The sequence below is a fragment of the Lampris incognitus genome, chromosome 1 (assembly GCF_029633865.1).
Source record: "Lampris incognitus isolate fLamInc1 chromosome 1, fLamInc1.hap2, whole genome shotgun sequence".
Lineage (NCBI taxonomy): Eukaryota > Metazoa > Chordata > Actinopteri > Lampriformes > Lampridae > Lampris > Lampris incognitus.
Window position 1 is genome coordinate 145,759,783 of NC_079211.1, and position 27,450 is coordinate 145,787,232.

General features: G+C 47.4%; 1 protein-coding gene across 1 annotated transcript in view; it reads right to left on the minus strand.

Moving 5' to 3' along the window:
• ddr2l (discoidin domain receptor family, member 2, like) overlaps positions 1-27,450 on the minus strand; it is a 52,697-nt gene that overhangs the window by 12,655 nt on the left and 12,592 nt on the right. Inside the window, exons 2-15 of the mRNA XM_056280544.1 lie at positions 20,455-20,608; positions 18,863-18,963; positions 18,624-18,726; positions 18,034-18,109; positions 15,365-15,517; positions 10,912-11,059; positions 10,190-10,295; positions 9,739-9,928; positions 7,865-7,997; positions 7,710-7,823; positions 6,211-6,300; positions 5,759-5,901; positions 5,058-5,169; positions 4,854-4,970 (exon numbers count right to left, since the gene is read on the minus strand). Coding sequence (XP_056136519.1) covers positions 4,854-4,970; positions 5,058-5,169; positions 5,759-5,901; positions 6,211-6,300; positions 7,710-7,823; positions 7,865-7,997; positions 9,739-9,928; positions 10,190-10,295; positions 10,912-11,059; positions 15,365-15,517; positions 18,034-18,109; positions 18,624-18,726; positions 18,863-18,923 — 1,546 coding nt within the window. The 5' untranslated portion in view covers positions 18,924-18,963; positions 20,455-20,608. The remainder of the gene's footprint in view (positions 1-4,853; positions 4,971-5,057; positions 5,170-5,758; positions 5,902-6,210; positions 6,301-7,709; positions 7,824-7,864; positions 7,998-9,738; positions 9,929-10,189; positions 10,296-10,911; positions 11,060-15,364; positions 15,518-18,033; positions 18,110-18,623; positions 18,727-18,862; positions 18,964-20,454; positions 20,609-27,450) is intronic.

Genomic DNA, 27,450 nt, shown 5'->3' on the forward strand with positions numbered 1-27,450 from the left:
GGGGGGGCTAAGAGTACATCACCATCTTACAAAGCTGTGATTGCAACCATTCCCCAACCCTCAGTGAATAATACACATGGCCAATGAAACTCTAGTTAATGGTCACACCCATATTTGCATATGAAACTGGTCGTTGGCTAGGGTCGTTATGCCACGGCATTATTTATAAGGGTGGGATACCTGCTGTCAGCTGAGACCGAAGAGGTCACTTATGCCCCTTTTCCACTGCATGGTACCCGCTCAACTCAACTCTACTCGCTTTTTTTTTTTGGTTTTCCATTGGGCAAAAGGTAGGGATGGTACCTGGTACCGGGTACTTTTCTTGGTACCGCCTCCGTCAAGGTTCCAAGTGAGCTGAGCCGATACTAAAAGGTGACATGAAAATACCACTATAAATACATAAATAAAATATAAATATATGTATATTTAAATATAAAATCTTAAAAAAAAAAAACAAAAAAAAAAAACCCAAAAAAACAAAACTAGTCAACATGCCCACAAATGACCAGCGGGGCTTCGCCGTGAGGGGATACTGTCTGCAGTGGAAAACGAAATCCCAAAAAGTAAAGCGAGTAGAGCCGAACAGGGTCGAGCTGAGGCAGTACCGTGCAGTGGGAAAGGGGCATTAGATGAGAGATGAAACATATCTGCCAATAAACGTTGTCCAGATGAACTGATTCAACTTTCTTTGGTTTTCTTACCCGGATTATTGAGCATGCGGCATCAAGACAGTTCTACTTGTACAAGATGGCTCATGTCTGCGGTGTTACCGGTTAAGCAACAGAGAACAAGAGGAAGGAGAGCTTTTCAGCCTCTCTCGAAGGAGAAGCAGAAAAATGAAGTAAATGTAGTAAAATGAAATAGAAATTATTTAGGACAAACAGGAGAGAAATAGCTGTGGTGACCCCTGGGAAACAGGGAATAAGCTGAAAGAAAGAAAGAAGAAGAAGAAGAAGAAGAAGAAGAAGAAGAAGAAGAAGAAGAAGAAGAAGAAGAAGAAGAAGAAGAAGAAGAAGAAGAAGAAGAAGAAGAAGAAGAAGAAGAAGAAGAAGAAGAAGAAGAAGAAGAAGAAGAAGAAGAAGAAGAAGAAGAAGAAGAAGAAGAAGAAGAAGAAGAAGAAGAAGAAGAAGAAGAAGAAGAAGAAGAAGAAAAGAAGAAGAAGAAGAAGAAGAAGAAGAAGAAGAAGAAGAAGAAGAAGAAGAAGAAGAAGAAGAAGAAGAAGAAATCGAAAAGAGAGAACGACAGAACTCGTTTCCACCTCGAACCTCTGCTGGTCAGTATCTTATTCGGGGACTGTCAGTTGTGAGGAAAATCGAAAACAAGGCCTTCAAAAAGTCTTTTTAAACTTCCTGGGAGTTTTTTTTAAAAAATTTTCTCTACTCTGCGAAACTCCACAGAACTTCACTAGAACTGGTACTTCATGCTGCTACAACACAAACACCTTCATTTGTATTCGGGGGGAGAGACGTAGCATCGTATTCTACATCTTTACTAGTTCAAGGAGAGATTATGTACAGAAAAGTAAAATCACATCAACGTAGGGGACGGAGCAGAGTGGTAAATGGCTGACTGCAGCAGCACAAATGAGAAGAGCAGCAGCTTTTCAACCATCCAGTAGGGGGCAGACATGAGCGGTAGAAAATGTGGTTTTCGAGTATAGACCCGCTTCCCAAATACAGGGACATTTGTTGTTTTACTGAAAGTTCACGTTCTGAGATAATATTATTCTCACATGCCTTCAGCTAAATGGGTCATTCAGTTTGACTCGGATGAAATGTCGGACGGGACCTGTTGTTTTCTGGACAGGACGGCCTTCAAAAATCCCCGTTAAATGGCCTGATGCAGCCGGTCTGATGGCGGCTGAGTGGGACTGACTGGAATAAGATGGAGCCTCTGTGCTTGGTCCTACATTTTGGTGATTCACAACCCCGCTCCTTTACCCCTCCTCCCTAGTGTGCCTTCACACCCTCATGTACAAACAAACATAACCAGGGCTCATCTTCACCTTCTGCACACACAACCTTTCTTATTCCCTGTGCAAGGATGTTGTTTGCCCCCCACACCTTTCCTTTCACATGATCTTTCGCACTTTTGTGTATCAGATGTGCTTCGTAAATAAAAATTAATTCATTACTTAATTGGGAGCTTATTGGGGCGGCATGGCTCAGGAGGTAGAGAGGCTCGACTAGCAATCAGTAGTCGCTGGTCCGATCCCCGGCTCATCCAGACAGCATGTCGAAGTGTCCATGAGCACGAACCCCTAACCTTGAGCGCTGAACCCCTAACTTCTGCTGAAGAGCAGGTTGGTGCCTTGCATGGCAGTCTCCGCCATCAGTGTATGAATGTGTGTGTGTGTGTGTGTGTGTGAAGGGTGAATATCCACCCATCCATCCATTATCCGAACTGCTTATCCTGCTCTCAGGGTCGTGGGGATGCTGGAGCCTATCCCAGCAGTCATTGGGCGGCAGGCGGGGAGACACCCTGGACAGGCTGTCAGGCCATCATACACACACACACACACACACACACACACACATTCATACCTAGGGACAATTTAGTACAGCCGATTCCCCTGACCTACATGTCTTTGGACTGTGGGAGGAAACTGGAGCCCCCGGAGGAAACCCACACAGACACGGGGAGAACATGCAAACTCCACACAGAGGACGACCCGGGGCGACCCCCAAGGTTGGACTACCCCGGGGGCTCGAACCCAGGACCGTCTTGCTGTGAGTTGACTGCACTAACCACTGCACCAACGTGCCGCCAAGGGTGAATATGAACACTGGAAAGCACCTTGAGTGGTTGGTAGATTAGAAAAGCGCTATATTAATGCAGTACATTTACCATTTTACCGTTTATAATGGACTCTGTAGTTGATGGTGATGGAGTTTGTTAAAGCAGACACATTACATGTGTAGATGCTGCAGTTACTTTAGTGTTCCATAACAGGCTAATAGAGTTAATGAATATAAATATTATACTATATCATGGATAGTTAATAATAATTAAGAGTATAACAGCAGTGATGTACTGTAACAGTGTACAACAGCAGTGATGTACTGTAACAGTACAACAGCAGTGATGTACTGTAATAGAGTACAACAGCAGTGATGTACTGTAAGACAGTGTAACAGGAGGGATGTATTGTATTAGAGTACAACAGGGGTGATGTACTGTAATAGAGTATAACAGCAGTGATGTACTGTAAGACAGTATAACAGGAGGGCTGTATTGTAATAGAGTATAACAGCAGTGATGTACTGTAAAACAGTATAACAGGAGGGATGTATTGTAATAGAGTATAACAGCAGTGATGTACTGTAAGACAGTATAACAGGAATGATGTATTGTATTAGAGTACAACAGGGGTGATGTACTGTAATAGAGTACAACAGCAGTGATGTACTGTAAGACAGTATAACAGGAGGGCTGTATTGTAATAGAGTATAACAGCAGTGATGTACTGTAAAACAGTATAACAGGAGGGCTGTATTGTAATAGAGTATACAGCAGTGATGTACTGTAAAACAGTATAACAGGAGGGCTGTATTGTAATAGAGTATAACAGGGGTGATGTACTGTAATAGAAGTACAACAGGGGTGATGTACTGTAAGACAGTATAACAGGAGGGATGTATTGTAATAGAGTATAACAGGGGTGATGTACTGTAATAGAAGTACAACAGGGGTGATGTACTGTAATCGAGTATAACAGGGGTGATGTATTGTAATAGAGTATAACAGGGGTGATGTACTGTAATAGAGTATAACAGGGGTGATGTACTGTAAGACAGTACAACAGGGGTGATGTACTGTAAGACAGTATAACAGGAGTGATGTATTGTAATAGAGTATAACAGGGGTGATGTACTGTAATAGAAGTACAACAGGGGTGATGTACTGTAAGACAGTATAACAGGAGGGATGTATTGTAATAGAGTACAACAGCAGTGATGTACTGTAATAGAAGTACAACAGGGGTGATGTACTGTAAGACAGTATAACAGGAGGGCTGTATTGTAATAGAGTATAACAGCAGTGATGTACTGTAAAACAGTATAACAGGAGGGATGTATTGTAATAGAGTATAACAGCAGTGATGTACTGTAAGACAGTATAACAGGAATGATGTATTGTATTAGAGTACAACAGGGGTGATGTACTGTAATAGAGTACAACAGCAGTGATGTACTGTAAGACAGTATAACAGGAGGGCTGTATTGTAATAGAGTATAACAGCAGTGATGTACTGTAAAACAGTATAACAGGAGGGCTGTATTGTAATAGAGTATAACAGCAGTGATGTACTGTAAAACAGTATAACAGGAGGGCTGTATTGTAATAGAGTATAACAGGGGTGATGTACTGTAATAGAAGTACAACAGGGGTGATGTACTGTAAGACAGTATAACAGGAGGGATGTATTGTAATAGAGTATAACAGGGGTGATGTACTGTAATAGAAGTACAACAGGGGTGATGTACTGTAATAGAGTATAACAGGGGTGATGTATTGTAATAGAGTATAACAGGGGTGATGTACTGTAATAGAGTATAACAGGGGGGATGTACTGTAAGACAGTACAACAGGGGTGATGTACTGTAAGACAGTATAACAGGAGTGATGTATTGTAATAGAGTATAACAGGGGGTGATGTACTGTATAGAAGTACAACAGGGGTGATGTACTGTAAGACAGTATAACAGGAGGGATGTATTGTAATAGAGTACAACAGCAGTGATGTACTGTAATAGAAGTACAACAGGGGTGATTGTACTGTCATAGAAGAGTATTAACAGGAGGGATGCACTGTAATAGATTATAACAGAAAAGACAAAGAGTATATTTACCCGAGGCCTCAGCGCTCTGTGAGAGTTCTGGTAGTTTGTTCCGGAGCACGGCCGGATTCTGGTACTGCGGATCCAAAAGGAACACTCTCTCATAGTGAGGGTCAGTGTGGGCCGAGCCTAGAGAATGAGCCAATGAATGAATGAATGAACTAGAAGAGTGCAGTCTACTGAGGAACCAGGAAGTCTGTGCGAGTGTATCAGCACCTGTGGGGGCGGGGCCAGAGCGCGGGGGCACAGGGGGGGTCTGGAGTATGATGGTGTCGCTGCAAGAAGACAGACGGACAGTCACTTCCTCCTCCAGGATTCGACGAGGGGCCTACAGGAGGGGGGAGAAAGAGTAATTAAACTTGAAATACCTGTTGAAGCTCAAGATCTATTTAGCTTACCGTGTCGCATGAGGGTAAAAGGACGGGGGGGGGGGTCAGTGGAAACAACTAATGAAATAAAACAGTGTAACCAGATTTAACTATTCGCGTCTAAAAACCTTGAATGTGGCATAATAAGACATTCAGCAACAATTTTATATGACTATTAATGTGTTTTTTTTATACCTTTATGCATAACTGCTCTCAACTATCTCGAGGCAATTGAGGGAGCGGTCTAGCCCTCATTAATATTGGGTGTGCGGGGCTTCATGTGTTTCTGATTTGATCTGATTGGCTACATGTACATGATTGTCTTATGACATCAGTATCAGGGGAAAAAAAAAAATCAGCTGAGACAAGATGAACTAGGGAGAGCTCTAAAAACAGCAAAACCAAATTCGACTTTCTGTGCTCATATATTTCCCCAAAAGAGACAGTACAAAACTGAAGTAATAACTGATGCTAGAAAATATAAAGTGTTTCAATTTCAGTCCGACATTGAGGCAAGCTACAGGCTAGCTATCCGGGTCGGTCTCTTACCTTCTCCAGCACCTTGCAGACATACTGGCACCAGAGGATGAGGAAGATGATGACAACCAACAGCAGGATAATGGTCACCAGGCAGCCAATCAGAATGGGGGTGTTCCCGTCATCTGGCTGGTCACTGGGTGAGGGGTTAGCTGCTGTGGTGGGTCAGGGTTAGAAGACGGTTTCAATATTAAGCAACTATTTTGAGGAAGGATAATTGAAAAACACAAAACATTCTTCACTCCAAAGACGGTGAACTTTAAAAAAAATGTATAACTTAAAATGTCGCCCAAAGCTCTGATAATGAAAAATTCCTCTGTGTTGGAATTCACTGGAGCAGATAGAGATCCATCTTTTTTCAGACACTTGTTAAGGAATTTAAACTCCAACCCTCCAGGTGAAGGAGGGTCTCCACCCTGCTGCCCCCCAAAGAAAGGTGAGAGGGAAAAGGTGAAAGGTCATACTAGTGTTGTCCGTGGCTGCCACGGTGCTGTGCTCATTGGACCAGGGGGAGGTCCCCACCGGGGTCATCTGGGTTGGTAGGATGGTGTCCTCTGGGGGACAAATTGGCACATGAGTAGAGGGGGTGAGAGTGAGAGAGCGAGAGAGAGAGAGAGGGGGGGGAGAGAGAGAGGGAGAAACAAGGAATGTCTTTGGTGACAAAACATAGTCTTGTGAGTTTTTGTGCGTTTCTGCATGAAAACGTGTTTCTGTGGATGTGTATATATATGTGCATGTATGCATGTGTGTGTATATGAGTAATTGTGAGTGGATGTGTACGGCGTGTTAAAAGTGTCAAAAACCGGGGCGTCCGGGTAGCACAGCGGTCTATTCCGTTGCCTGCCAATACGAGGATCGCCGGTTCGAATCCCCGCGTTACCTCCGGCTTGGTCGGGCGTCCCTACAGACACAATTGGCCGTGTCTGCAGGTGGGAAGCCGGATGTGGGTACGTGTCCTGGTCGCTGCACTAGCACTAACGGCTCGGAATAGTGGTGTAATTGGCCAGATACAATTGGGGAGAAAAAGGGAGAAAAAAATCCCCCCTCCCCAAAAAAAGAAATATATAATTATGCTTACAGTGACTTAATGGGGGGGGGGGTGTCATATTTTTCTCAGGTTGAGGGGGTTGTGTCCCCCCTGGGGTTTCTGCCTATTCCAGGGACCACTTCCCTTCCACAGGCTCAGTATAAACAAAATCTGAGGGAATGGAACAATTCATTTCCAATCAGTTTTAACCTTTAACATCCATACACCCATCCATCCATACACCCATCCATCCATCCATCCATCCATCCATACACCCATCCATCCATCCATCCATACACCCATCCATCCATCCATACACCCATCCATCCATTATCCAAACCGCTTATCCTGCTCTCAGGGTCGCGGGGATGCTGGAGCCTATCCCAGCAGTCATTGGGCGGCAGGCGGGGAGACACCCTGGACAGGCTGCCGGGCCATCACACAGGGCCAACACACACACACACACACATTTACACCTAGGGGCAATTCAGTACAACTGATTCACCTGACGTACATGTCTTTGGAGTGTGGGAGGAAACCGGAGCACCCGGAGGAAACCTGGGATGACCCGGAGGAAACCAGAATGACCCAGGAAGACCTCCAAGGTTGGACTAGCCTGGGGCTGGAACCCAGAACCTTCTTGCTGTGAGGCAACTGTGCTAACCACTGCACCACCGTGCCGCCTAACCTTTAACAAATAGTCTATATTTCACAAAATTGTGACTGGTATTTGCTTTCCAAGAAATCTGCTCATGGACGGCTGCGGTTGGTTTATGAAGTCGATGACATCACATGCAGTATACAAGTTGTTTTGATAGGCGGTCGGTAAGAAGGTTGATGTGGCGAGGTTTTTGGCACTTTTCACACGCCATAGATGTGATTTGGGCGAGTTGTCTACATATGTATGTGTGTGTGTGCGCGCGTGTGTGTCCATACCGGACTGAAAGGAGATCTCGCTGAACATCATCCAGACGTCGGCGAAGCGGAAGCGGCAACGCAGGGCTTTGGCGGTGCGGCGGTTCAACGGCACGGTGACGTACCGCGCACTGGGGGTTCCTGTCGTCCAGCACCGTGCTGAAGTCCACCGGCTCGGTTCCTGTCGTCCAGCACCGTGCTGAAGTCCACCGGCTCCGCCTCCCAGCCCGCGATGAGGCGGGGCTTGAACCAACAGGAGACCGAGGAGAAGATCTTAACGCCTTTGGAGAACATGTTGTTGCAGTGAACCTGCAGAGCGAGGGGACGAGAGCGTGTTGGTTCAGTGTCAGGTTATTCTAGATGGACTTCATGCTTTCTCCTCTTTTTGCTGGCTTCCCGCCTGTCTTTCAAGAAAACACCAGTTCTCCTCTTCTCCTCTTACTCCCCTCCCTGTCCTGATCAGACCCCTTCAGTGTTTTATGAAAGGGGCTGGTAAATAACCAAGGCAAACACGTAGCACTAAACAGGGATGACTGTACATCAACCTGTAACTCCGACAAACTAACCAGTAACTTACCAGTAGTAACTGTACACAGTAGTAACTGTACACAGTAATAAGTGTACACTCACGGTAATACCTGTAAATCAACCAGTAATAACTGCACTAACCAGAAATCATACACTAATCAGTAATAACTGTAAACTTACCATAATAACTGTAATAGTAATAAATGTACAGTCACATTATTGACTATAAGCTAACCAGTAATAACTACATTTACCAGAAATCCATCCTGTATCCAAAGACCGAGATGGCGCCAAATAGTACGGCTGCCATTTTGCCGACTCCACACCAATAGCTTAGATTCCTATATATTTTTTTTTTGATTTTGATATACTTTAATGATCCCGCAGGGAAAACACGCTCTGCATTTAACCCATCCTAGCTGTGTAGCTAGGAGCAGTGGGCAGCTGCCGTGCAGCGCCCGGGGACCAACCCCCAGTTCGTCTCGCCACGCCTCGGTCAGGGGCACAGACAAGAGCATTGACCCTAACATGCATGGTCTTTCTGATGGTAGGGGAAACTGGAGCACCCGGAGAAAGCCCCACCGCAGACACGGGGAGAACATGCAAACGCCACACAGAGTACTGGGATGACCCCCAAGGTTGGACAACCCCCGAACAGTCTGTAGTCCCCACATGCTCCAAAAAGGCCACCATCATCCCAGTTACCAAGCAAGCCAAGGTAACCCGCCTCAGGGACCGCCGCCTTGTAGCACTCACGTCAGTCGTCGTGAAGAAAAACAGCGCAGCATCAACATGGCGAGTGCTAGAGCGAGAACCACGTATTTCCGGAAAGCCTAGGAGACAAACTTTATGTGGTGTCAGCTAAAGGAGTCTTTGCTCCCTGACCCGCATCCAACATCTACGAGAAGCCCGTGGTAGCAAAGGGGGCACAAAGTGGAGCATAGCAGAAGTCGCGTGGTCGGAAGACTCCAGAGCATACGGCGTTGTCGTCATCCTTCAGACGTCACCGTAAGAACCAGGGATAGCGTGCATCTCATTTGTACCAAAAGTAAAGCGTTGTAAAGTCGTCCACGTTTTCCCCGCTCGACATGGAACCCGCTTGCTAACTTGTTTGTCACTGGTTTGGTAAGTGACGCAATAGGTCAACTGGAAGAAGGTCCAATAGCAACCAGCTAAAAGGGAGCATATTGCCACCTACTGTACCGGGGTCGGACCTGCTTCCGTCAATAAATCGATTCTCTCCCACTTCTTGTATACTGGGACAACAGCAGTCGTCCAATTATGTGGCCTAATCGAGCTATAACCGTAGCTTGACTCAACTGTGTATGTAAACGCAGTCATTATGAGACCGAGTGTAAACTTGCTCTCATCTTCTTCTTTCAGCTTATTCCCTTGCTTTCACATTTGACAAATAAACTGGAAAGGTGAAACAAATTGCATTATAGGTCTGCACCCCACCACCTTCATACATTCTCTATACATTATCCCACCATTATCATCATCATCACAATCACATCCTTGCCTTCAGAGAAGTGAAGTTCCTTGGTCTATCAAAGACAAACTCCAGCTCCACGTATTCCAGAGTTCCCAGTGAGTCGTTCCTCCAGCCAAGGTAGTCATAGCCTGGCCATACGTGGTACTGACGTGTCAACAGGAAGTCATCCTGGCCAATCACACCATCTGTCAGCTGGCCAAGCCCACCAGACAGCCTCCTATTGGAAGAGACAGCCGTCAGTCAGAGCAGGAGGTGTGTGGGGAAAAGACTCAAAATGGCACTGGGAGAACTGGGGACATTTTGATGCTGTTTTTCTGGTTATCACTACCAGTGTGCATGATTTGTGCATGCCTGTGTGTTTTACATGGCTGAGTAGCACAGTTACACATGAATACCTCTAGTTAGTACCCAACAGACACCCCTGAATGCTATGATGTGCGCCTCTAAATATGTCGGGGTGTGTGTGTGTGGGACCCGCCTCCGCTCGTGCACGCCGTCGTAGGTGGAGTCGTTGAGGCTGGCTGTGGGAAATCCTGGAGGCATCATGACCTGCCCCTCTGGAGCACTGTAAGATATCAGACCATCTGAAAGAGGGAGAGGGAGAGGGAGAGGGAGAGGGAGAGAGAGAGAGAGAGAGAGAGAGAGAGAGAGAGAGAGAGAGAGAGAGAGAGAGAGAGAGAGAGAGAGAGAGAGAGAGAGAGAGAGAGAGAGAGAGAGAGAGAGAGAGAGAGAGAGAGAGAGAGAGAGAGAGAGAGAGAGAGAGAGAGAGAGAGGAGGAGGGAGGGAGGAGGGAGGGAGAAAGAGACAGAGAGAGTTTGTAATTTGTGATAATAGTGGAGAAAGAGATTTACTGTTTGAGACAGGCAAAACAAAACGAGAGACGGACAAGGAGAGAAGAAAAGGACGAGAGGGGTTTTCATCAACAAACATTTCTGAGAAGTAAAACAAATGCTGAATCAACAATCCCTTTATCAGCAGACCCAAAAACAACTCCCTCCCTCTCATTTCTCTCTCTCTCACACACACACACACACACACATACGTTTACACCCTCTTCTCACTCTAATCGGTCTTCATTTTGAGTCATGGGAGCTCTGACCTTTGACCTCCTTATGACCTTTCCACTGACAGTCAAAAAAAATCTACTTCTCATATTAGCAAAAGAATATGTATGTGTGTGTGTGTGTGTGTGTGTCCTACCCTCCCATGGACAGCCGTAGAGCTCCACCCTCATGCAGACAGTGGTGGACAGTTTGGTGACCGGGATGAGGCGTACGTAGCGCGTGATGATCGGTGGGTGGAGGTCTTTAATAATGGAGGTGTAGGCATTGTTATTGGCCTCCACCACCTGGGGAGAAAACGCATCAGGAAGGTGTGAAACACGCACTCCTAAAAACATCTCCCGAAATGAGGTGTGGAACATCTGGGAGGTATCGAAGAAGGCTGAGTCAGATCATCCGGACACAACGTTTACAACCGGCCCCGAGCTGGCCTCGGCGTTCTGCACAGGACCCACAGCTCCGCGGCGGTCTTTCACCCGGAAGTCGAACAGCGTAGTGTCAACAGCAGGGGCGAAAATCTGATACCAACTTTGGAGGGGACAATCGCATCACATGAAATGTTCTCAAGCGCAATTCCTGAGGGGGACACCAAAAGTAGCGCTGCAGCACATAGCCCACGTTGTAATATGTTAAATGTATACTGAGGAACCATAACTGTATTGCTAGTTTCTCTCCGATTCAAACAGCCACAAACGCTGGTTGATGCTACTGTAACTTAGCTGAGTTAGCTAGCAAAGATCGGTTAGCCACTAGCTAACGTAAAGAGTGACCCGTAACTTTAATGCAGCGAAAATGAAGACTGGTCACATTTATAAATGTGTTTTATTGAGTGGTAGAAGTAAAGAAATGTCTAGCATATCATTTGTTTGACCTACTTACTGGACCGGAGGTTAATGTTAGCCACCAAAGAAAGGCGGTCAGATTTCCCACACGCACTGTAATACTGGGGGGGTGGGGGGTGGTGGCAGTGGATCAAACCATTGTGATGTAAAGGGCGGGGGATCGCGATCTTTTGAAACTTAAATATGTACTATTAAGTGTCTATAATCAGCCCAGTTCTTTCATTGTGTATTATTATTGAAATCACAGTTATGTTTATAGAGCTATATTGTGGGGGGGGGGTATATCATATTTTTCCCAGGATGGCGGGGTCGTGTCCCCCCCCCCGTCCCTTCCGCCTATGATCAACAGCGTCAACATGGCGAGCGCTAGAGCGAGAACCACACGTTTCTGGACAGACGAGGAGACAAACGTTGTGTCGTGTCAGCTGAAGGAGTCGGCTATCCTGAAGTACATGGATGGACCCCCGAGCCAATCCGTGTTGGTGGAAGCGCCTCAAACAGGCCAACTACAACACAAAGAAAAACAACCAAACAAGTGGCCACGATCCAGTTTCATGCCCACACGCCGACATATCGGAGGCGCTGCTAGGGCGCCGACCTTTGTCCCAAGCCGTAGAGCGTGGCGTGGACACGGGTTCTAATAATGTTTGTCGCTTGTTTGGTATGGGACGCAATAGGTCACAGCCCCCAGCGGTGGGTTAAATAGTGCCACTGCCTAGTGGACGACTCGGGGGAGGAATAGGCCACGGGAGTAAACCCCTACAGAAAATCAGCATCTACAGGGGTGTTATTTTTCTGTTTTTCTTGCCCTTCTGTGTCTGTTTAAAGTGGGAGAGTACTGCTGGCGTCGTGTATGGCTGCCGCTTCTCCCTCTCGTAGCCCCCCCCCTTCCCATCCACCCCTGTGTGTTTGTGCTATGTTTATCTGTTGTCTTGTTTCACCCCGATACGGTAAAGCGACTTTGAGTGTTAGAAAAGCGCTCTATAAGATTGATCTATTATTACTATTATTAGGTCAACCGGAAGAAGGTCCAATAGCAACCAGGTGAAAGGGGGCATATCGCCACCTACCGTACCGGGGTCGGACATATACTTCCGTCAATAAATCGATTCTCCCCCAGTTCTTGTACACTGGGACAACAGTAGTCCAATTACATGGCCTAGTGGAGCCATAACCGCAGCTCGACTTAACTGTGCATGTAAACGCTGTCATCATAAGACGGAGACAGACGTCATCTTAACACGGGGAATAGAACGAATGCAAGAGCCAGGCTGGATTTGGGACCTGATATTCTCCACCTTATTTACAAAATGAGCGAGACATTTTTCAGACGGCGCAACATCAGGTTCAAACAAAGAAGTGAAGGGACCATTAATAACAATCAATCACCCTAAAGGGAACTTTAGGATTATGGTTATTTCTAGATACCAATTCAGAGAAGTACGCTGATCTCGCACCCTTAACCGCCTTCTGGTAAATTAACATTTGGTTTTTAAGGGTGTTATGTGCTAATTCGGACTTGTTGACCTTCCTACAGTCTTCTAAGGGCACGGGCGTGATGCAGGGGCAGAGCGTGGGTCTCAGCACAAAGGGGGCGGAGCAATCACAGCTGGATCACAGCTCCGATGCGTTCATGAATAGTCGTAAAAAAAGGCTATAGCCTTTATAGGGGCCGTTAATATCCATGTATAGGGGCCCCGTACTGCACTGTATTTTTTATCATTAGCCGACTTTACGAGTGTGTCACTGAATGTGTCGGAGTCCCGAGACCCGGTGCGTTCACGGACGCTCGTAAACTCGGCAACAGAGCTCCAAACGGGGCCCCCCCGACCTTGTGGGCCCTGGGGCGACCGCCCCCATGACCCCCCCCCCCGCTCTGGCTCCGCCACAGGTGTGATGGTTCAGCCAGGGAAGGTGCTTGGATTTTTGTTTCCTAGTTTTAAACGGTGTGATTTGATCGAGGAGGGATAGGCGCCGATCATTGAATGAATTTAACAGTGCATTTGGATTGAGAGGGGATATAGAGGGATTAAAGGATGATGAATTAAAAGCATCACAGAACTGAACTTCAGAACCGGCGCCGAGACTACGAGAGCTTGTTTTAGGATGGCGACTAGGAGTAGCAATTATGTGTAAAAGTCCCTTAGATTATCATGATAATGTTTTCCATATTTCCCAGGACTAGAAAAGACATGACAGGTGTCCGGGTAGTCTGGCGGTCTATTCCGTTGCCTACCAACACGGAGATCGCCGCTTCGAATCCCCGTGTTACCCCCGGCTTTGTCAGGCGTCCCTACAGACACAACTGGCCGTGTCTGCAGGTGGGAATCCGGATGTGGGTATGTGTCCTGGTCAATGTACTAGCGCCTCCTCTGATCGGTCAGGGCGCCTGTTCGGGGGGGGGGGGGATAGTGTGATCCTCCCATGCGCTATGTCCCCCTGGTGAAACTCCTGTCAGGTGAAAAGAATCGGCTGGCGACTCCACATGTATCGGTATGCGGTAGTCTGCAGCTTTGCCCGGATCAGCAGGGGGGGGGGTGGAGCAGTGACACCGGGACGGCTCAGAAGAGTGGGGTAATTGGCCAATTACAATTAGGGGGGGGGGGAGTGGAGGGGGGATTACGTGACAACAAAATCCGTTTTTACTGCCAGATAAACTGTCATCTTGTTTCTCATCTGGCTCACTAAAACTGGTGTTTTAAAGCTTAGTTTACTGAAATGTAAAGTCTTCATGTCCGCTATGTGAAACAGTGACCGCCTTTACACGCACAGTTAAGTCGAGCTACGGTTACAGCTCCCTTAGGCCATGTAATTGGACTACTGTCGTTGTCCCAGTATACAAGAACCGGGAGAATCGCTTTATTGACGGAAGTATGTCCGTCCCCGATACGGTAGGTGGCGATATGCCCCCTTTCAGCTGGTTGCTATTGGGTGAAAGACCACCGCGGGAACTATGGATCATGTGCAGAACGCCTAGGCCAGTTCTGGGCCGACTGAAGCGTATACATGCCAGAGTAAATCCATCCCCAACCGCATTATCTAGGTGTGTTAGTCCGACTTCGAGAAATTCGACTTAGTACGGCTTCAGTCGGATTAACACGTTTACATGTATTCAAAAGTCCAGTTTTAGTCGGACTAACACAGTAAATCGACTTTTTCTAGCATCATGTAAACACAGTCATTGTCAATCACAGATGAAAATTCCAGATCAAAGTTAAAACCCTCCAAATTTCATCAGTAAAGCCCTGCAAACTGATACAGCGAAGAGCTCCGCACTTCAGTTGTACTAACAGTTTGGAAAAACCACCGACGGGTTCAGCGGTTCTGTCCAATGTCGTTTTAAATCGACAAACCCACAGAGCCGTGGCTGCACCAGGTGGGAAGTCAAACCAAAGCCACGTGGGTAAATGTGCCCGGTGAAAATGTGTTCTCATTGTGTTGACGGAGCCACCAGAGACCTTCCAGAGCCAACAGGAAGTTCTCATTAAGATCACGTCCTGTGACATCAGTACGAATGACCAGAAACAGTTTACACTAAAGCACAAACAACCGCTCCCCCCCAAACATTAGTCATCTCTCTTTCTCTCCTCTTCCTGTCATTCTTTCCTCCAGCGACGTCTTTATCTCTCCTAACCTTCGTTCTATCTCTCTGTCACAGATTTCCTCTCTCGTTTTTCAACCATTCTTTCTGCCCCGCTTAGTGCTTTCCTGCCTCTGTTGCCCCCCCCCAGGCAGATGGAAGGGACTCACCCTGTTTCCCAGTCTGTTCCTCCACGACCGCCATAGCTCGCCGTCTCGGCTGTAGTTGAGGCGGTAGGCGCGGGCAAACTCGTTCCCGTTGCGGCGGGCGTAGCGACCCTGAGTCCCCACCACGGTCAGGAAGGTCAGCCGGCCCAAGTCCACCTGAGAGACACACCGAGACATTTATCTATTCACTAATAAACTATCTACAATATAAATCTATTCATTACATCTAGTCGTCGATACAGCCGTCTTCAATATAAATCTTTTCTAGTACCACCCATTTATCATGCCTATCTAGTTATCAATACTCTCTTCAACATAAATCACTCATTTTTATCTATTCACGAGTAATTATCTATAGTATAAACATTCGTTATATCTATCCATTCATTAACACATATCTACAACACAAACCCATTTATTGTATTTATCCATTCATTGATACGTATAGACGGACAGAAATTGGGTCCCAAAGGAGCACAATTTCTGCTCTTCTGGTTGGGCGGGGCGCCTGTTTGGGGGGGGGGACTGGGGGGAATAGCGTGATCCTCCCACGTGCTACGTCCCCCTGGTGAAACTCCTCACTGTCGGGTGAAAAGAAGCGGCTGGCGACTCCACGTGTATCGGAGGAGGCATGTGGTAGTCTGCAGCCCTCCCCGGATCGGCAGAGGGGGTGGAGCAGCGACCGGGACGGCTCGGAAGAGTGGGGTAATTGGTCAGATACAACCGGGAAGAAAAATCCCCCAAAAAAAAAAAGGAAAAAGAGGAGAGGAGTCCTCACTGTCCTGCCGTGAGATGCTCTGATCAAATTATGACTTTACAGTCTTGATTAGTCTCACGTGGACAGGGATGTTTCTAAATATAATGGCAAACATCTTCAAGCTGTTTGAAACTGAGCGGGCCTCTAAGGATTGTTTACTGGGAGAACACTTGGGAGGCAACCAGACAGTCGCAAACTACACTTAGCAAAAATGTAAACGCAACACTCGCTTTCACTCCCATTATTCACGAGTTGAAGTGAACGACCCCAGATTTTTCTTCTGTGAGCTTAACTGTCACATTCTTCATACAAACTTCATATCTTCTTCTTTCGGCTTCTTCCCCGTTTCTCAGGGGTCGCCACAGCGGGTTTTACCGTTTCCATCGGTACCCTGTGAGGGCACAGTACCAATGGCGGCCGTTGTTAACCCAGGCCTCGACCGATCCGGTATGGTCTTGTCAATCCGCATACGTCTTGTTCTTCTTCTGTCAGCTTGTTCCCTGTTCCCTAGGGGTCGCCACAGCAGATTTGATAGTTTCCGTCGGTACCCGGTGAGGGCACAGCACCGACGGCGGTCTTGTCAATCCGCATAACGATTTGGCAAAGTTTTACGTCGGATGCCCTCCCTGACCAACCACTAACCCTATGGACGGGGGCGCGGGTAAAGTGCCGGATGCCATCCCAGTATTCATGGACTTGCACCCATGCCTGTCTCCAATAGCACAAATTTCATATATTTCATGTCATTTCATCCGTTGCCTGGGGAAGGATCCTCTTAGGCAGTGAACGCGGTTTCAGCTGTAGATGGAAGGTGGTGTGTATTGTGCCATCAGGATGAGCAGTTTACTGATGCCAAGGTTGTTGAAAGACTGGCCCATGGAGGTGGAGGGGTTTCGGTATGACCAGGCATATCATAGGGACAAAGAGCACGGGTGCAATTTTTAAAGGTAATTTGAATTCAGAGAGTTACCGAGATGAGCTCCTGAGGTCCATTTTGTCTCATTCATCCACCACCATAAACTAATGTTTCAGTATGATGATGCCCGGCCACATGTTGCATACTCCATATCTGTCAGCTGAAAATGTCCCTTCGCTTGAGGCAACAACTCATCGGTAGTGACCGAAAGGGTGAGATCGCGGATACAAGCGGCTGAGATGAGTTTCCTCCGTAGGGTGTCTGGGCTCAGCCTTAGAGGTAGGGTGAGGAGCTCGGACACCCGGAGGGAGCTCGGAGTATTGCCGCTGCTCCTTTGCGTTGAAAGGAGCCAGTTGAGGTGGTTCGGGCATCTGATTAGGATGCCTCCTGGGCGCCTTCCTTTGGAGGTTTTCCAGGCACGGCCAACTGGGAGGAGATCCCGGGGTAGACCCAGAACTCGCTGGAGGGACTACATGTCCAATCTGGCCTGGGAACGCCTTGGGGTTCCCCAGGAGGAGCTGGAGGACGTTGCTGGGGAGAGGGACATCTGGAGTGCCCTACTTAGCCTGCTACCACTATGACCTGACCCCGGAGAAGCGGCTGAAGATGAACGAATGAATGAATGAAAATGTCCCAGTTCCGAGGTATGTTTGCAACTGAAATGATGTGAAATCAATAAATAAATGCCTAATAAATGATTTTCAGCCAATGTGTTTCCATTCGTGAACTTCAGTTTAATAATATCTTTGAAATAATCGACCGGTCCTCTTAGTTTTTCTCGGTGTGCGTTTGCAGCCACAAAACACGAAGCAGATTGAGAATAACCCCCCTCTTGTGGCAAAAGGTAGTAATACAGGAAATCAACGGCGTTACAAGACAGCAGGACCGCTATAGCCCCACGTGGACCGCGGAAGTCTTAACTCAACTGGCACCAGAAGAGGACTAAAATGAACTGAAGTGGGTGGTGTGAGGATATCGGAGGGGACAAGAGATGCTAACCTGTAGATACTGGTTGTCCGAAGGCTCAAGTTGTCCTTCAGGACACCAGGCACCTTCTCCCTCCTCCCGGTTCAACCTGAACACACACACACAAGACAAAGACTGTTTAACTACCACACCAACTATAGCACTACTACTCCTACTACCACGGTTCTTGCTTACCTGAATGATGGTAATCATGGTCCCGGCTTGGCTCGACTCGCTCTTTTCTCGTTTTCCATTACTGGAAAGTACCGGCACTTTGGTAACTGTTACCACTTTTCTGGTACCACCTTTGTCGGGTTTAAAAAAAAAACAAAAAACTGGAGCAGGTACCAAAATCAACGCAGACCTCTGATTGGTCAGAGAAATGCGTCACCGCGTCTTCAATGCGCACATGAGAGATCGCCCGCCATTTTTAAATGCCGAAGCGGTCGAATCTTAAAAGTACATTTTGAAATAGGAAAACCAGGCATTGCTATGACGACCAGCTACAGTGAGGGGGGGTACTGTTACGGTAATGGAAAACGACACGGAAGCGAGTCGAGCCGGTACCATGTCGTGGAAAAGGGGGGTGTTGTGTTTTTTTAATGGCGTAGTTTGGTACTGACCTGGCGTACTGTGGGCCTGTGGTCTCGTACCATTGGCTGGATGCTGTGATGTCATCATCTTGTATTCGGCCATCTTCCATGCCAAGGGCATAGCGACAGTGTGCTACGTAAAAAAAAACAAAAACACACACACACACACCATTATTTAAAAAGACATCTACATAAGTAAGACACTCCTGTTGGTTTTGTTCATGCTGTTGGTCTTCAGGGATGTGAGTGCAGTGTGTGTGTGTGTGTACCGGGGTCTATCTGTCCATTGGCTGCTGTCACATGGAGTATCAGCAGCAGGAAGAGGTGCATGATGGTCTGCCAATCACATCAACACACAAACACTACATCTCTGTGAGAGAGAGAGAGAGAGAGAGAATGTGAGGGAGGATTTTTATGATAATTGTATTGAACCATTTTCAAACTTTCCTGCCCGACTGTCACACTATTAACAACTCGTGGAAGGATACGTGGATATTCGGTGTGGACGTTGTTCCCCCCGATCCTCTTACAGCGCTGTTTGGCATCCCCCCTGTACCGGGACCCACACCTCCCTGCATCTCAATAGAGTTGGGTTTTTCACCTCTCTTCTAGCTAGACGTCTAACACTGCCGAAATGGAAGCGTGCGTCGCCAGCTACCCACAGTAGACGGACCGAAGACGTGTTTGTTGTCCTACATCAAGTCAGGCAAGATTACCTGAAAGGTTCAGTACCTGATTACCCTGAAAGGTTCAGTGACAAACTGAAAAAACACGGCCACCTCTTCCGGACGATGTAAAGACCTTAACAGTTGCTCCAGGGGATGGGGACAGCTAAAGCCACAGAAGGTTAGACAGAATATTCTGCATACATGCACACACATGCACACACAGCGTTGTTGTCCCCCCCCCCCTTTCCTTTTTCTCTAGGGGTCCGTGCATGGACTGCAGGAGCCCTGTTGTAACGGCGTGACTGCATGAAATTCTGTCTTTGTTATGACTGTCACCAGTACTACATTTTTTCCCTGTTTATCTCTGCTCTGGGGATGGAAGGGCGGGAGGGAGGGGGGGGGGGCAGGAGGGAGGGGATGCATATGCTTGATTGTTTGTTTGTATTATTTGAAAAAATTTGCACAACCCAATAAACAGATAAAAAAAACTCATGGAAACAGGCCTTACACCTTGACAGACAGACAGACAGACAGACAGGCAGGCAGACAGACAGACAGGCAGGCAGGCAGGCAGACAGACAGGCAGGCAGACAGACAGACAGGCAGACAGACAGGCAGGCAGACAGACAGGCAGACAGACAGACAGACAGACAGACAGACAGGCAGACAGGCAGGCAGACAGGCAGGCAGACAGACAGACAGGCAGACAGACAGGCAGACAGACGGACAGACGTATGTCCATAAATAGCAAAATAAATCAAGCATCTCATTCATCATCATCGTCATTCATCATCGTATTGTTTAAATCTACTCCAGCGAGACCGGCCAGCTAGCGGACACGTTAGCATCAGCGGAAGCTAACCGCTAACGCTCAGTCTGCCCTTCATGCAAACCTGGATTACAATCCTGAAAGAAGGAAACCAAATTTTATCTGTGAAGTTCCTTTCATTTTTATCTAAAAAAATAAAAAAGTAAAAATAATAACCCACCCCGGGAGTTTGTCATTCAATACCTCTGAAATACGGAGACCCCAGACCAGAAAAGCAATTCCTTTTTGCCGTACACTGACACTGCTTCATTGTGGAGCAACGACATGGTGTCTCTCTCCATTGTCTAATGCTTTTGCCCTTCATCTTACTCAGCTTGGCTTTTTTTTTTTTGTGAACGAACATGGTTTTCTTATAAAAACCTACTTGTGTAATGAATCAGGAGCCCTGGTTCTCCGCGTCCTTGATGCTGTGACTCGGATTCTCTGGTGGAAACGAATCAGTGAAAAACACCTTTTACTTATCGATGTAGTACTATGTGTTGGCGAAGGTCTTCTGCCAGCTTGCTCCGTCATATCTGCTGGTTAGACACAACAACTTCACTTCTTCTTCACACTCAACACTACCTGCCTTCTTCTTCCTCATCCGGTTGCTATGACGAAGATGGAAAACACTGTGCACCCTGTCATTTTTCCTGGCCAGGTCCTACCAGACACCAACCATCCACATCACATCCTGCTACAGTCTGGGCCGGATTCTCCATATATGGCATCGGGCGAGAGCCAGGGGGCACCACATGATCAAGACAACGCCTAGACTTTTAAGATGTGTGCCATATTTTCTGTATTAAGGAGTAGGGCAGTGCGTCACGTGTGTGCGTAGTGCCTGTGAGAGCGTGAGCGGCAGAAAAGCGACGTGAATGCGAGCATAGGAAAGGAAAAGGCTAGCAGAAAGTCATCAGTCCAGCAGTAAATGTACAGTATAGGCCACAGTCAGTACGTTCACATGATGTTAGAAAAGGTTGATTTATTGCGTTAGTCCAACTAAAACTGGACTTTTAAAATACATGCAAACGTGTTAGTCTGACTGAAATCGTACTGAATCGAATTTCTCAAAGTCGGACTAACACACCTAGATGATGCGGTTGGGGATGGATTTACTCTGGCATGTATACGCTTCAATGGACCCCGAACTGGCCTAGGCGTTCCGAGCATGATCCATTGTTCCCGCGGTCCAATAGCAACCAGCTGAAAGGGGGCATATCGCCACCTACCGTACCGGAGTTGGACATACTTCCGTCAATAAATCGATTCTTCCCCGGTTCTTGTATACTGGGACAAGGACAGTAGTCCAATTACATGGCCTGATCGAGCTACAACCGTAGCTCGACTTCACAGTGCATGTAAACGCACCGACTGTGTCAGTTAATTAATAAAAGGGAAGGGGGGTAGCAGGGTTTTCCCTGCCATTAAAATGTTTAAGAGCAGCACCCAAGCTGTTTTGGGCGCCACCTATGCCGAATGAATGTAAAATCAATGGGGAGAGCATCAAAACTAACTGATTTCGCCCAGCTTTTTTACTGCTAATGGTAGTAGGTAGTTGGTCCCCAGTGGACTTCTTTTGTCTTTAAGCTTTTCGGGTGTTGTTTACTTATTATCTGCTCTGGCTTTTCCAACTTTCTGAACACAGATATGGTGGTAATGATAATAATAATGGTCCAAAATGATGTGAAATTGCATACTTTTTTGTTTTAAAACTGTAAAAATCTTTTGGGGGGGGGGCCCCCAAACCCTCCACCAAATACGTGCACCCAAACCCGTGAAAAAACGCTGAAATTTCAAGCTATTGTGACACGCGTGAATCCAGGCTAGCGTCGCATGCTCATGAACATACAGTGCGCACAACACCGCTGCTTAAGAAAATTATATGGGAAACACTGATACCTTTAATAAATGTCCCTTTTTTATGTGTAAAGTGGGAGGAGGGGGGAACCTCAAGTGTGGTCACCCTAGGAAACCACACTATGTTAATCCGGGGATGACTACAGTAGATATTGTGTTAAGTGACAGAAAGTACCAGAAAAGGACATTTGTTTCCATGTAAATCTTCAGGATTGTAACATTAAATGAGGCTCTTTGTCCCCAGTGAATATGGGATATAAAGTCAGTTACAGTAAGAGATGACGCAACTGCAGATGCTTTCCTGAATCCAGACTTACTGCTGCATGCAAACACAAGTCACACATCCAGGCACAACACACACACACACACACACACACACACACACACACACACACACACACCACCATCATCATCATCAGTGGTCACTCTCCACTGGGTTGTCTACTTGTGGGTCTTCAAATGGCTGTAGAGGCTGATCTGTGATCCACATACTCAGGTGTGGTGTGGACAGGGGAAATTGGTGGCGGTGGCTGAGCCTTTTTCTCTCTGACCTTGCAGTGCTGTTGCTTTTCCTCTGCGGCACAGTGAAGTTCCATTTCATGACGTGCAGCTCCTTCCTGCGCAGGTTTCTTCCAGGAGCGCCTATCCAGTGCAATGTATACCCAGTTGCTCGACGTGATGTTAAGTTTCTTCAGACTGGTCTTTATATTGTCCTTGAAGCATTTCTTTTGCCTGCTGGGAGCTCGCTGACCTTCCTTCAGCTGGGAGTACAGGATCTGTTTGGGGAGATGTGTGTTGGACATGCGATGGCATGGCCTGTCCATCAGATTTGGTGCTGCACTATTGTGGTGGTGATGCTAGTCATGTTACCTTCTTCCAGAATGCTGATGTTGGTGTGTCTGTCCTTCCAGCTGATCCTCAGGATCTTTTGTAAGGATCTTTGGTGGTATTGTTCAATGGCTCTCATGTGTCTGCTGTAGGTGGTTAATGATCCTGCTCCATACAGCAGGGTGGGGAGAACAACAGCTCTGTAGACAAGGAATTTTGTTTGGGCCTTTAGGTTTCGGTCTTCAAAGACTTTTCCTGAGTCTGGCATAAGCACTACTGGCACAACTCAGGTGATGGTTGACCTCAGAGTTGCTGTCAGCTTTTGAGGAAAGAAGGCTGCTGAGGTAGGGGAAGTGATCAACTTTTATGGTGGGCTGGGTAGACGGAGATTGATATAGAACTTGGGCCTTCTTGATGTTTAATGCTAGACCCAGGGTTCTGTGTGCCTTGTCAAAGGCATTCAGAATGTCCTGGAGGTCTTCTGCAGTGTGCACTGCGATGGTGTTGTCATCTGCATACTGAAGTTCAATGATGGTGGTGCTGCAGACTTTGCTCTTGGCCTTGAACCTATTAAGGTCGAAGAACCACCTGTCAGTTGTGTATAGGATTGGGATCCCCAATAAAGATGGCAAACAGGGTGGGTGCGGTGATGCATCCCTGGTTTGACCCCCGTTTCCACAGTGAAGGGCTCTGAAGCACAGGTGCTGTTGCCGAGCACTGTGACTGACATGCCATCATTTACAAGCCTCAATACTCTGATGTATTTGTCAGGGTAGCCATATCTTGATGGCATGCTCAACAGAGCCTGGTGGTCTACTAAATCAAAGGCCTTCGTCAGGTCTATGAAAGCCATGTACAAAGGCTGCCTTTGTTAACAGCATTTTTCCTGGAGTTGGCGTGCTGTAAATATCATGTCTGCTGTACCTCTGGATGACCGGAAGCCATACTGAGATTCTGGGAGTACTTCCACAGCCAGTGGTAGCAGTCAGTTTGAGAGGACACAAGAGAGGACTTTGCCTGTTGTTAACAGGAATGAGATGCCCCTGTCATCTCCAAAATCCACCTTGTCCCCTTCCTTGAATATGGCCACTTTCAGAGCATCACTGAGCTCTGAGGGAAGTTCTTTTCCCCCCAGCCCTTGAGGAGGAGAGCGTGGCCGTGGTACAGGAGCTCTGGTCCACCTTCCTTTAAGCTCTCAATTGGGATCTGATCTGAACCAGCGGCTTTGTTGCTCCTGATGGCATCCTGAACCTCTGTCATGGTGAGAGGTTCCCCAATGTCTTCTCTGATGGGACTCTGGGGAATGTGGCTGGCAATGTCTGGTTCAGCTGTGCTTTTGTGGTTGAGGGGTTCCTGGAAGTGTTCCTTCCATCAGGCATTAATGGACTCATTGTCCTTCAGCAGCTTATGCCCATCCTTTGAGTGCAGGGTGTTTAAATTATGATGGCTTGGACCATAAACGGCCTTAGTAGTGCTGAAAAAGCTACTGATGTCGCCCAAGTCTACCAGTCACTGGATTTCCAGAGCCTTTTCTGTCCACCAAGAGTTCTTAAGCTCCCTAAACCATCTCTGGACATCTGCCTTGGCTCTGGACTGAGACACTCTTTTAGCCTTGCAGGTTACATCATTTTGCCAGGCACAAAAGGCTTTCCTTTTCTTGAAGATGAGCTGTTCTATCTTTGTGTCATTCTCATCAAACCAGTCCTGATGTTTACTGGACTTGTACCCAAGGGTAGGTTTGCAGGAGTCGAGGATGGTGGATTTGAGCAAGGCCCAGTGCTTCTCAATGTCATCGGGATATTCCTGTTGGAGGGTTTCCCCAAGAGAGGCCTGAAGGCACTGATGGGCGGCAGTTTCATTCAGGCTTTAAAGGTTCAGTCTTGGCCGGATCTACTTCCTTTGAACCCTCCTCTTCCCCTTCAGTTTGACAGACATCGTGGAGCGGATGAGGTGATGATCTGTCCCGGAGTCATCTGAATCAACCATGGCCCTCGTGATGTTCACGTTATGGCAGTCCCTGTTTCGTACAATGACACAGTCAAAGAGGTGCCACTAATGCCACTCGCAGTGGGGGTGTCTCCAAGATGTCTTAAATTTGTTATTCTGGCAAAACAGAGTGTTAGTGATGGTGAGGTCGTACTGACCACATTTGCTAAGAAGCAGAACTCCACTGGAGTTGATGTTCCCAATGCCTTCCTTTCCCATAGTGCCCTTTCAGAGGTGTTGATCCCGGCTGACCCTGGTATTGAAGTCTCCTAGGAGAATAATCTTATCCTTGGGGATTTTTTTTTATTCCCCCCCCCCTCCCCGATTGTATCCAGCCAATTACCCCACTCTTCCGAGCCGTCCCGATCGCTGCTCCACCCCCTGTGCCGATCCATGGAGGGCTACAGACTACCACATGCCTCCTCCGATACATCGGGAGTCGCCAGCCGCTTCTATTAACCTGACAGTAAGTAGTTTCGCCAGCAGGACGTAGTATGTGGGAGGGCCCCCCCCCAAACAGACGCCCCGACCGACCAGAGGAGGTGCTAGTGCAGCGACCAGGACACATACCCACATCCAGCTTCCCACCAGCAGACACGGCCAATTGTTTCTGTAGGGACGCCTGACCAAGCCAGAAGTAATACGGGGATTCAAGATGCCAATCCCCATGTTGGTAGGCAACGGAATAGACCACCACACCCCCTGGCTGCCCCCATCCTTGGGGGTTCTTGACAGTGTCTCGTCTAAGCAGTCGTAGAAGGTCAATTCAAGTCAATATTATTTGTATAGCCAAATGTCACAAATTACAAATTTACCTCAAGGGGCTCTACAGCAACTCATGCAGCCTGTCCTTAGATCCTCGCATCGGATAAGGAAAGACTCCTTAAAAAAAAACCTTTAACACGGAGAAAAAATAGGGAGAAACCTCAGGGAGAGCATCAGAGGAGGGATCTCTCTCCCAAGACGGACAACGTGCAATGGATGAGACTCCTTAAAAAAAACCTTTAACAGGGAGAAAAAATAGGAAGAAACCTCAGGGAGAGCATCAGAGGAGGGATCTCTCTCCCAAGACGGACAACATGCGATGGATGTTGTGTTTACACAATTTACCGAATACAACACTGAAAGAGGATAACAGAATTATAATGGAATTATATGAAGAATATGATGAGGAGGATGCCAAGCAGTGTCCAGACAGCACCAGAACAACCCAGGACCCAAGCCTGGGCTGTTTCGAAGGTCTTTTTTACGTCCTCTTCAGAGTCTAAAGTAAGGGCATATGGACTCACAGCTGTTGCCAAGTGGTTGTTGGCAAGCACCAGATGGATGGTCATGAGACGTTCAATGATCCCCACAGGAAGTTCAGATAGGTGGCTGATGATCTGGTTCCTGATGGCAAATCCAACGCCATAGATTCTGGGCTCATCAGCAACTTTTCCTTTCTGGAATAAAATGTAGCCACCCTTCTCCTCCTTCAGTTGTCCTTCATCTGCCTATTGGGTTTCAGAAAGAGCAGCTATGTCAATCCGGCATCTCTTCAGTTCTTTAGTGATGATTGCGGTTCTCCTCTCTGGTCTGTCACTGGTTGCACTATCCATCAGTGTGCAGCATGCGCACATTCCAGGCTCCAAAGTTCATATTTCTGTGTTTCTGACCGCATGTGGTGATCCATCTGGACATGGTAATCCAGTCAGGAGGTTTGACGCTATTTTTAGAGCACCTTCTCTACCCTTTCGCGGGGTGGAGTGGGGTGAGCAGAGTGGATCCTAAAGAGGGCTGCTCAGTCGTGGGTGCAGCTTCCGAAGGGCTCCTTTCTACCTCGTTCCAAGAGCCTAGCGACCGAATCTAGCACCCACTGCCTCACGTGCCGGCTCATGACTAGGGTCTCCCAGATCTCACAGTCCTTCCCCGTCGCCACTTGCCGTTGGCCATAGGACTTAATCCGGGATGTTAGGGTGGATTCCCTTTATGGAGAATGCCTGTGCGTGACTTTGTTTAACATGGGGAGACTGGTGCACAGACAGCTACCACACGGTACTTGACAGATCTGGGTCAGGATCCAGTGGCAACTGGGGGCCTATTTCTGCTGCACCCTTCATCCACCTTCCCAGCCGTCATGATGCTTCCCTAAAGTCAGCCATCATCCCCCGCCTGTTCCACTGTTGAGGTCTTGGTTGGATTGCTCTGTGTCAGGGATCTCCCCCTTGACCTTACCACCATGGGTGACTCTACCAGCAGCATGGCTCCAGACGGCATTGCTCTCGGGATCACAGGACTACGCAAGCTTCTCCACCACAAAAAGGTGACAATCCACAAAGAATGAAGTTCTTTGTCTCCAGTGAACATGGGATAAGGGGAACATTAAGTAAGTTAGACATGATATAACTGCTGACGCTTTTCTGAATCCTGACTTACTGCAGCATGCAAACAAGTCACACATCCAGGCACAACACATACACACACGCATGCACGCACGCACACACACAGCTGGTTGATTTCCTCATGTCCCCTCCTTTCCTTCTGAATCGGGTGTGGTTTACTGCAGTGCCGTTCTACATTGCATAGCTAGTGAAACACTGCCATACGTCAGCTCCTCCCTAGAGGAACCACTAAGAACAAACAGATTTGGCTCATTGTCTTCAACTGATGGAAGTCACAAGTGGTGCAGTCATTGGGCGGTTGAGTTAAAGGCTGCAAGGGCTTTGTG